Raw genomic sequence first — 10,919 nt, 5'->3', positions numbered from 1 at the left:
TATATATATTTCAGTAAACTAATTTCCCATATAATTAAACAATTCTCAGAATTAATAGATATATAAAATATATGTAAAGATAACCTATTTACACAGCCCTTATTATTTTACCTTAATAAATATTAATTAATTGCTTTTGTAATTGGTATTCAACACTGGCAAGATATATATATCTATTGAATCCATCGCGTTGCAATTATATTTTCCAGACATTGTATCTTTCACAAACCAAGGATGTCAGATACATCTCATGCATATAATCTTTCATAATAGACAAATTGCATGCATAGGATGTGCTTCACATCTTTGGATTGCAAAAATATATCTGGAAAATGTGATTTCAATACAAGACATTCATAGCCTAAAAAAACTTTGCATTCTTATTATTTAGCGATATCAATTAATATCACTTATGAAGCAATATAATTTTTCAAAAAAGAGATTGAATATCATAATTATGAATTATGTTTTTTAGTAACATATTTTGCAATCTTAATATAATGTACACTTATAATTTTGATTCCGTTAACCAAGTGAATTGTTGTGGCTTGCGATCTGCTTGCGGGTTGATCATAATATTTATTAAACTGGGACTATCTTTTATCTGAAACAATATTTTTATAAATTATGCATTCCGTTTTAATATTTAAAGAACTAGATTCAATAGCAGTTCTACCTTGAGAGATAGCTTTAATGCTTGTTGAATTTCATGCACGGTAGTGCAGAAATGTCCTTTCTTGCCAAACATTTCCATCAGTTTCTCATAATGAGTCTCAGCTGTCAAAGAATATGGAGGTGTCCTAAAAATATAATTTTAATATTACAAGTATCTGGATATGAACTCACATGATATAAGAGAAAGTATATTTAGATCAAAGATGTTTATATAATAATATTAAACAATCTAATGTTTGATATTTAACATTAAGATTGCAGAGATACGTACACTTGCGTAGGATCTCCAGATGCCTGTAATTGTCTGAACGTTTCGTTATCGAAACCACCGTATATACCGTTATTATTCACGATTATAATAATCACCGGTAATTTATATCTGCAAAGAAAGGAAGGTCACTGGGATTATAACTTTACATTTCTTTTGCGCATAAAATATCAGTTTTTCTCTCTTGGTAATTTTCTACTGAGGTTTACCGAAACATAGTCTCAACTTCCATCCCGGAGAATCCGAAAGCGCTGTCCCCTTCCACGCAGATTACTCTCTTTTTCGGCGCGTTGTCTTTGCAGTAAAGGGCAGCCGCGATCGCAAATCCAAGCCCTACGCCCATAGTGCCGAATGTACTGGCGTCCAATCTGTGACGAGGTAAATCGTTCAAGAGAATGGTTCGTCCGATGTCCATTGTATTAGCTCCCTCAGAACAAATGATACAATCTATAAAAAAATATAGATAAAATTTTATTATAAAAAAATATCTATGTATATGTAATATTTAAAACATACACGCGCAATTTTTTTTATTAATTTCATGAATCGATCTATGCATGTTAATTCTTTTTTTAATAAATTGTAAACTAAAATGCATGCAATTTTTTCAGCGGAATCGTTATACGGAATTGTATGTAAATGATATAAAATATATGCTCACCGTTCGGTATGACAGCTTGAATATGTTTAAAAACAGTATAATAATTCAGGGGCACACTGGTATCCGATGACATGCGCTGTAAATGAACGAGAAAATTATTGCGAATTTATCGCGCACAGGGAAAAAAAAATCTTTATTCAATTCGTAATTAAAATATATGCTCACGTGAACTAATTGCTTATTCTTCTCGATTTTCGCCGCAAGGTCCTTCCACCACGAATCGTTTCGGTCGACATGCCATTTTCGACTTTTCAACACATTCATCAAATATTCCGTCGCAGGCGCAATGTCCGATTGTATGGCGACGGCGGACGGCACCGAATTGTGCAACTCTTCGGCACACAAATCAATCTACAGAGTTTTACATTAATGTTATAATGTGCAATAATTTATATCGTTTAAGAGTGATTTTTCTCAACATTTTTTAGCAGCTATTAGATTTTTAAAAAATATATTTTTTCAGTCATTGCAGACTCTTCACGGAAGATACGTTTAGTTCTTTTAATTTAATTTCAATAAACGAAGAGAGAGAAAGCTGCGTGGAAATGGAGACTCGCATCATCAGAGACCGTGACCGATTTACCTGTATGACTTTGACGTCGCTTTGAAACCTGGGTGGTCGTCCAAAGTGCAACATCCAATTTAATCTCGCGCCTAGCAATAAAATCACATCGGATTGCAGCAACGCGAGTGTTCGCGCACTGGAGACGCAACGCTCATCTGTATCCGGTACAACGCCTTTTCCCATCGGTGTCGGCAAAAAGGGTACATTCGTTGAATAGATAAACTCTCTCACTGGATTTTCAGCTCGAGCGTAAGCGGCACCTTCGTATAAAAAGTGTGTAAGGAAAGAAAGGAAAAGAGAAAAAAGATGGTCGAGTAAAAATTCTCTGCGAGATCTGTGTGTTTACCCTTGCCGACTATCACCAAGGGCTTCTTCGCCCTTATCAATAAATTCGCTGCTTGCTCGATTAATTTCGTATCAGGATAGGATAACGGCGGTGGCGAGCAGGGTAAAGCCTTAAATATTTTGCTTTCGTCCACATTTTGCGTTAATAATGTAGCGGGTAAGTCGAGATAAACGGCGCCTGCAAATAACGTAATCAAATGAGATATAAAATTGAATGTTACATAAAACTATGGAAAATATAAATTGACACAATTTTCTAATATTCTAATAGAGTTTTTTTAGATAATTTATTATCTAAAGAATTTTTTTCGTTTAATAAAATTTCAATAGCATATTTTCTATGCTAATAATAAAATTCTTTATTTATTTATATACTATATATATATTGTTGTAGAGATAATAAATCACTGAAAATAAATGAATCCAAGAGAGGAATGCTAACCATTGAAGAAACTATAAAAAAAAATCTCTAAAGTTTATAAATTTTATGAGCTGTCCAGAGACAAATACATGAAACATTAAATGACATTTTTCACTGCTTTTTTCGGAGAAAAATTCTTGGAATCCATTAGAAAATCCATTAAATATTCTTCTAATTTCTACCTGGTCTGCCGTAAGTAGCAAGTCGTACAGCTTTTTCAACATGCATTGGTATTAGTGTGGCTGATGGTGGTCTTGCCGCATATTTACAATAAGGTCTACTCGCTTCAACTTGCGGCCATTCCTGAAATCCACCTATCCCCTCATGATCTTCTGGACAAGATCCTCCTAATACAAGCACAGGCCTGCAAAACATATGTTCAAATAAAGACTTCGAATTCACGATAATGAAACTTTCATGCTAAGAAATCCAAGTCATAAATTTTGAGTAGAAAGCGGAATAATTTAAAAAAAATTATTTCCTATAGTCTTTACGGACAGTAAAAATGTATCACATACGCAGATGTGCGAATCCGATCTTTTTATTAGACAAAAATCACAAAACACATAAAAGTTACATAACCGTCTACTGCCGTAATCATTGTTACGAAATCGTAATCACAAGTCGGATGACAGTTGGATGGACAATTTCCATGACACGAGACGAACAAAATTGCGACGAAATTGCCGCATGTATGTAGATCTTTTGATAAGATACGAAAAAAAAATTAATTACCTTTTATAATTCCATCCCATCAAAATTTTGTATATTTCAGTCTTTATATATCCGCAATATTATTATATATTATGTATGTACGATTCTGACTTTATAATGTTTCATTCGAATGAAATTTTTTTACCGATAACGCATTTCATTTAATGCAATTTTGCAAAGGTTAATAAGATGATAAAAATCGCGTATCACTTACCAACAATTTATTTGTGCATTTGCCATACCGCCAATAACATGCAACAAACCCGGACCGGAGACGCATAGCACTATTGCGGGTTTTCCTAGAAAAAAAAAAATAGATCTTTATAAAAGATCTTTATATTTTTATCTGGTTTCTCATTATTTTGCACGTTTGAATTTCCTTGCGATATGTTATTATCTCGTTATATAACGTTTGATTAATTGAATGACAACATATAAAATATAATGTTCCATTGTTATTCCAAAACTTCAATTATCGTATAATTATTATAGTATATTAATATCGAAGTAAAAAAATAATCTATCAAATCTTACTCGTTAAATATCCGTAAGCCTGCGCAGCGTAACAAGCGGCTTGCTCGTTCCTAAAACCCAGATATTGCAAACCAACGGCTTGCATGCTTATAGCCAATTCAATCACAGGATGTCCCATGATACCGAAGACATAAGTCAAACCCTGCGCATTCGTAATATATATGTATATATGTATAAGAGGGTGATTTATTCTCCTGAGAAATAATTCGAATATACATATATGATACACACGTAGATCTTTGTTATTTTCCTCCGTGCTTAAAAATGCATATTAATAAGACATGACAAAAATACGTTACAATTACGAGAGAAATTAAATACGTCTACAAATATAAAATCACGCAACGGCATGATTAAGTGTGCCTGCAAAAATAAAAAAATTAAGATAAGTTTTTTTTCCTTTTCATTTAATTGATACATTACAATTTTCTTGATTCGTTATTTTCAATAGAAACATGAAGCGTAAGTTGATCGACCCCACGAGTTGCGACATATATTTATCAATGTATTGATAACGCATTATATTCGATAGGGTACAGAATGAAAATGAGACGCATGTCTATTATTTCAGTAGCAGCGATGATGTGTATAGTGACTCAATAAATACATATAGTTTTGATATATGCGGCATGTATCAAGAATGCGATGAGCGTACACCGTTAATAACATCGCAAAAGAAACGTAAGTATTTTATGATAAGAATCGCGGATACGCATTCGCGATAAAATACACGCTGCAAAAAATACTTTTAATAAACGCTACACGAATATGACTTGTATATACATATACTGTAAATTTAATCTTATCCCGTTATTCCGACAATCGTTAGCGACGATTGTTAAATTCTATTATTATTTTCTTTTTATGCAAACATGAAAAAGATCGGCTCAAAAATATCTTTCCTTGTGCATGAAATAAATTTTTTTTTATTCAGTATTACGTATTATAATATTATATATATTATTTTTTAAATATGTCAGAATATTGTTGAAATATCTTTATCATTTTTTTTTCTTTAATATTATATGTGCATGTTTAATTAATTTCTATTTTTTTATCATTAAAAGTATTAAAATTATCGTCTATTTGTGCCAGATACCAAAAATATATAACTAAAAATAGAAGAACCAATAATTTTTGTAGAAATAAGGAACTCTATCTCAACATACGTCAAGATATATGGTAAATAATAGAAAAAAGTAAATTTATTTAAAAAAAAGTTACAAAGTACAATAAGATAAAAAATTATAAGTTAAGAAAACTGTTTTGACTTTGCGATACAATTCGTTATAGAGTAAATTCATAATAAACACGTTATAATATCCAGAATGTAAACAATGATGTGTGTGTAAGCATCTTGATGTGTATGTGTGAGCATCGTGATATGCGTATGATCATAACCTTCAAATCGACGCGCGACCTCTCCCGCAAAACGTTTCATCAAATTTTAATCATCAAATAAAATTAGCGAAATTAATAGTCCTGTAAAAAAGGGTTTATATAGGATATTTCTCAAGAAATTTTCAAAATTTGCAATCTAAAAAAACTGATTTATATCGATTATGTATATATAATTTTATAGTTCACTAATAAAACTCTTTGTCATAGAAAATTAAAATAATAAAATCGGCAATACCTGCTCCTTCAGGGCTTCCGCCACGATTTGATTTCCGGTTTTCATCTTGACGTTCGTTCGATTTTTAAAGAGTACACGCGGGATTTAACACGAATGTCTTGCACGGTGCATCAAGAGCGTAAATATATATACACTCGTCGCCGTTCACAAGTCACGACTAGATCATGATCGTTGACTCGTGCTCTCCATGACCGTCAATATTATCAGCTGATAAATAAGAAACATTACGTAATCGTAATATTGCCTTTATCGCGCCAAAATACAAATCTAACGAAAATCATTTAATTCGAATTTAATTTGGATTTACGGGATTCCCCTAAGTCAGAAATTTAAATTAATTAAAAATACATTTAAAATATATAAATATAACGATAAAATAGACATCAGTATAAAAGAAATATTACATTTTTTAAATGTACAGCAAAGCGAAGTAAACAGAGTGGAAATCCATGTGTCATAATCAGAACAGTTAGATATTGAGCAGGCAAAAGAAGAATTATGGGATACCCATGATAACTCCTCTGATCGGACCGATGCAGTAGATGATCTTGAAGAACAAGGATCTGCTGTACTAAAACGAAATATATATTGCTATCTGACAGAGCCGAGGTTATGGAGAAATGCCGACATATACTCATATTGGAACTCTTAGGGTATATGTGTATTAAGACTTTTTGACTTAGAATGACAAAAAGAATACACAATTTCAGTGTGGACATCACGTTGCGGGACACCCTGTATATCATAAGACTTGCTTTTCTTTTTCTATGTGTTCCGTACATGTTATAAATTATAAACAAAACATTAATATAATAATTAATAATTAACATTCAAAAATGTACCAAATTACAAATAATAAATAATTTAAAATAAAATTTATGTGTCTTTATTTTAAATAAGTAACTCTTATATTTCCTATACAATAAATAAGCATAATATATTGAGCAAAACTGACTTAAAGAAAAAGTTCGATTTCGGTTTCGGTTTCGGCCGAAACTCAGACAAAAGCCGAAATTCGGTTTCGGTTTCGGTTTCGGCTGCAAAACTTAGTTTCGATCGGACACTAGTTATGCTCATCGAATTACAATGAACGAGTAGAAAGCCTGTAGAAAGCGAAATATGAAATGACTCGCAACGCGAATGTCATTATCGCGAGAATAGTGAAATGGCAGAACGATAATTGAATGTAATGAGATTGGTAAAACTTGCATTGCTTTTGGAATTTCACGCTTAAAATATTCTTATCGTGTAAAAGCAATGTGAAATAGCGCGGAATATATAATGAATCATATGTCACAGAGAGAATCATATACATATATTACAATTTATCAAGAATTTCATTACTTGAAAATATACAGATACGTTCTGAAAATTTTAGCAAATATTTTAATTAAAAAGTGAGTACTTTATATGATATTTCTTGTAAATAAACAAATCTCCGAAATAAGTATATAAAACAAATTATTGTCATGTTATTAATTCTAGTTTTTGCTGGAATGAGTAAAGTTTGCCAGTTCAGTTTAAGGTCAGCTTGTCCTACATTCAAATACATCATTATTGTATGTACAATAGAAATTGTTGTACAATAGAATGTATACGTAAAACGGCATACTATTCTCGCAGATAAAAGTTTAATGTTTGCACGCACGATTTACGTTTGCATAATCGGTCGATAACACTAAACGTGTGCCATATATCGATGCATAGGACATTCTCTGCATTTGAACTGTTTTTTTTTCTAGCTATAATAAGTACTTATTATAACAAAAAACGGTACAATTTTTTTCGAAAAATTGGCATATATATAATAGTGTCATAACATCTTTTCTTTATTATATATGCTACTTTAATTTTGAAAATATTATATTACATAATTAGCAAAACTTTCCATATTAAAAAAATAAAAAATAAAAAATGAGATTGCTGCCGAGATTATCGGTCCGGAAACGCTTTTGTCAAAGAGGTTTTTGGGTAAGAAACCCTTGATCTTCTCTCATTTTGCCACTGAAACTCCCCCACTTCTATTCTAACTTTCCTACACCTGTAGCAAGAGCGGCCGGTGTGGGGGTATAAATAGAGTGCTTCGACAGAAAATCATTCCCTTACAAAGCTAGATGACGAACAACAGTCAAATGGTCATGGCCCATGTGCGAAAATTTCAAAGATCAACACAAGTGTCGTGAGTTTGTGAGATTATGTTCCTTTGAGTTTCGCCGGTTTTTCAATTGATACTACACAATATGAAGTTTCAAAAACACCAGCAACGATTTTACCAATTATTGTCACGTAAGTTAAATTTTCCTTTGCAAACTTATTTTTATTGCAAAATTTATCTTATATTGCAAACTCGAGACTCCGAAATGTATTAACTACTCTATTAACAATTATTATCGCATAAATGGAGAGGAATTTCCGTCTTCTAACGATTTTACTTTTGGCGATATTTGTCGAAAAACCTGTTCTGATTTGTGAAATTTATAAACGCGATATGTACATTTAATGCTCTCAATAATTATTATATCAAGAGTGAAACATTTTTGTCCCTTTACGTTTCAGCCTTCGATATTTAATATTTAAGATAATATAATGTAGCATAAAATATACATATAAATTGACATTTTTAAGATTCTTGATCCTCTAAGATTGTGCAAGACTTATTCCATCCTAATCAAAATGAAAGAGAATTTAATACATTGTCCATTATTTCGAAAGAAAGTAAAATATTAAAAAAATTAAGATTAATTTTGCAACTCAATGATGCATTTCCGTCAATTACTCGCTCGATTCTAGGTGAATGGAAAAATTTTCCCCGTCTTTTATATGCATATATTTGCTTTTACTTTCGGCATTTTTGACATAGTTTCTGGATAGTGTCCGTTACTCAACCTTGTTGCGCGTGAAGGCAACCATGCAGATTTGCATGACCGGCTTTTTTTCGTAAAACTTTGCGGATTTACTATTAATTTCCGTTGTCAACTATAAGTTAAAACTTGGGAATCGTCTTGAGAATTGCTAAGACTTCAAACATCTTCATTCACTTATAAAAAATATTTGAAAAACCCATTTTACATGAAACTTTATACATAAATATCGTGGGATTAATATAAATTTAGTTTTCTTGCGATTGATGATTCCGAATTATATCAGGAATATATAGCTTATTCATTTTGTTATAATTTACACGATTTTGAATTTCGTAGATTTTCCTATTTAAACCGTTATCCCAACAAGGTCTTACACCACGTCGTGTTGATATATTTTTCAAAATATAACAACTCACGATACCTACAGTTTATGAATAACAAGACTGTGCCAGGCACAACGATCGATCGTGCGTTTGTGACCGACAATGACCGTTTAATTACCAGATAACATTAAATAAGGATACTTTCGCGAGGATAATTTCTTGCTCGCGTATAACATGACCGATAAAATACATTTGTACATTTTCTCTGTATGTAGTAGAACAAGAATGTTTCACTGCTATCAACAAGATCAAAAATTTTCGTCTTAACGATGAATTTTAAAATAACAACTTTCACAAACGCATTAGCAGGAGATGTAGAAATAGTATATAAAATTTTAATTAAATTTCTGTAACATTTGTGAAACAGGACTTTCGTAACTTTTTTATATTATTGTAATTATTTGTACTTGTATGCCTTTTTGTATCTGGTATATATAATCTATACCCAAATATTTCCTCCAGGCAGTTTGTTTTTCCTGCTCAGCATATTTTCTTAAAAAGGATAAAAAATATATATTTAGTTAACTATAGCTAGAGAAGAGAGAGAGAGAGAGAGAGAGAGAGAGAGAGAGAGAGTACTAACTTGAATCAATCATTAACCGAGATTATAAGAAAATATCACACAATCAAATTTTTTTATTTAATGAAACAAGAAATATTTACTATCTTCTCTCTCTCTCTCTCTCTGAATTTTCTGTGCCATTGTCTTCTGAAATTTTTACAAATTATTTAAGAAGATATTCAATTATAATCGCGTTTAACGCTAATTTAAATTATCCCTAAAAAATTAAAATATAATTAACTATTTTATTTGATGAGATAAAAAATTAGCTCGTGATAACATAATTATAATCCTCTATCAGATAAAGCCATTTCCATACATGAGAGGGCGATAATATAACTTTATTAAACTGAATATAACGGCAGAATCTCGAGAAGCAAATGACACAAGGCTTGCTGCGATCTGCGATATTCGAGAGAGAAACTAATCGTTCGCGAATCTAGTTGACATGGTAATGTTTCGCATAATCGGTTGTGAACTTTTTCTCTCTAAAATATTTCTAAATGCGGGCGTTGCGCGAAAACGTGCTTTCGATTCGTACTCCACCGATTTTCTGGAAATTTATATTACGTAAGTGCGCGGATCGTACGATGAAAGCGATCGAGTTAAAATCTCGTTAGAGGATACATAACGAACGTTATATATTAGACTGAAGCAGGTTATTTCATCTATTTGTTTTGCTCCGAATAGAACAATTTTCCAAGATAACATTCCACGAGAATGTAAAACGTATTAAAGCAAAAAGGAGCTTTATTATACGCTATATGTATTCTTAATTTAATAATATTCGTATATCTTTCTGTAAATGTTAATTTTCCGGCATTCCCCATTTCGATAATGATGTCATTCTTTTGCAATGTCTGTTAAACGTTTATACTTTAAGCCAAAAGAGAATGTTAATTGTCTCATTAGAAAAAAATATCCGATTTCGACATTATCATTTTATTAGTACTTAGAAACGTCATGTGGTACAACATAAAATATCGAGATAAATATGCATTTATAATTGTAATTATGCGATTAAATTCCAATAAACACTTTAATTTGTGTATTGCTTGCTAAGAATGGTGGAAAGCGATAAATAATACATAATGCTTCGGGTTTCCTTTCCAACAAAATTCTTTACATTTTTTTATCTCTATCAATTCTTTCCTTTTTTATCTTGGACTTTTCATTTTTCGTAGAAAAAATCTAAAAACTGGACTTTATATGTAGCTTCATATATCTAAATTTATTCCGTGAAAAAAATTAGTTTTTAATTGCTTATTAATATATTATTAATATATATATA

At 31.3% G+C, this 10,919-nt stretch overlaps 3 protein-coding genes across 4 annotated transcripts in view; 2 read left to right on the top strand and 1 right to left on the bottom strand.

Annotated features, from left to right (window-relative positions):
* The window catches only part of LOC115243780, a 4,890-nt gene extending 2,283 nt beyond the window's left edge, over positions 1-2,607 (top strand). Inside the window, exons 3-4 of one of the 2 annotated variants that reach the window (XR_003885264.1) lie at positions 2,068-2,333; positions 2,412-2,607. Coding sequence is in view for 1 of the 2 variants with exons in the window: in XM_029821007.1 (XP_029676867.1) it covers positions 1,555-1,582 (28 nt within the window). In the remaining variant the exon portion in view is untranslated. Of the gene's footprint in view, positions 1-1,554; positions 1,598-2,067; positions 2,334-2,411 lie in introns of those variants that run through there. The other variant, XM_029821007.1, reaches the window with a different exon arrangement.
* On the bottom strand, positions 52-6,007 carry LOC115243773 (2-hydroxyacyl-CoA lyase 1). Its single transcript, XM_029820990.1, has 12 exons — positions 5,820-6,007; positions 4,184-4,325; positions 3,864-3,948; positions 3,118-3,299; positions 2,516-2,692; positions 2,188-2,429; positions 1,770-1,955; positions 1,605-1,680; positions 1,153-1,390; positions 947-1,054; positions 677-800; positions 52-604 (listed from the first exon to the last, which is right to left on the bottom strand). Exons 1-12 carry the CDS (start codon positions 5,862-5,864, stop codon positions 509-511), a joined length of 1,701 nt encoding a protein of 566 aa, XP_029676850.1. The 5' UTR covers positions 5,865-6,007; the 3' UTR covers positions 52-508.
* A 1,905-nt stretch (positions 6,008-7,912) lies between these two features.
* LOC115243774 (sialin-like) overlaps positions 7,913-10,919 on the top strand; it is an 8,761-nt gene continuing 5,754 nt past the window's right edge. Inside the window, exon 1 of the mRNA XM_029820991.1 lies at positions 7,913-8,105. Within this exon, the coding sequence (XP_029676851.1) occupies positions 8,060-8,105 (46 nt within the window). The 5' untranslated portion in view covers positions 7,913-8,059. The remainder of the gene's footprint in view (positions 8,106-10,919) is intronic.

This window comes from Formica exsecta, unplaced genomic scaffold (genome assembly GCF_003651465.1).
Source record: "Formica exsecta isolate Colony F162 unplaced genomic scaffold, ASM365146v1 scaffold733, whole genome shotgun sequence".
NCBI lineage: Eukaryota > Metazoa > Arthropoda > Insecta > Hymenoptera > Formicidae > Formica > Formica exsecta.
Note: the sequence above shows the minus strand (reverse complement) of the source record. Positions and strands in the feature narration are given on the sequence as shown.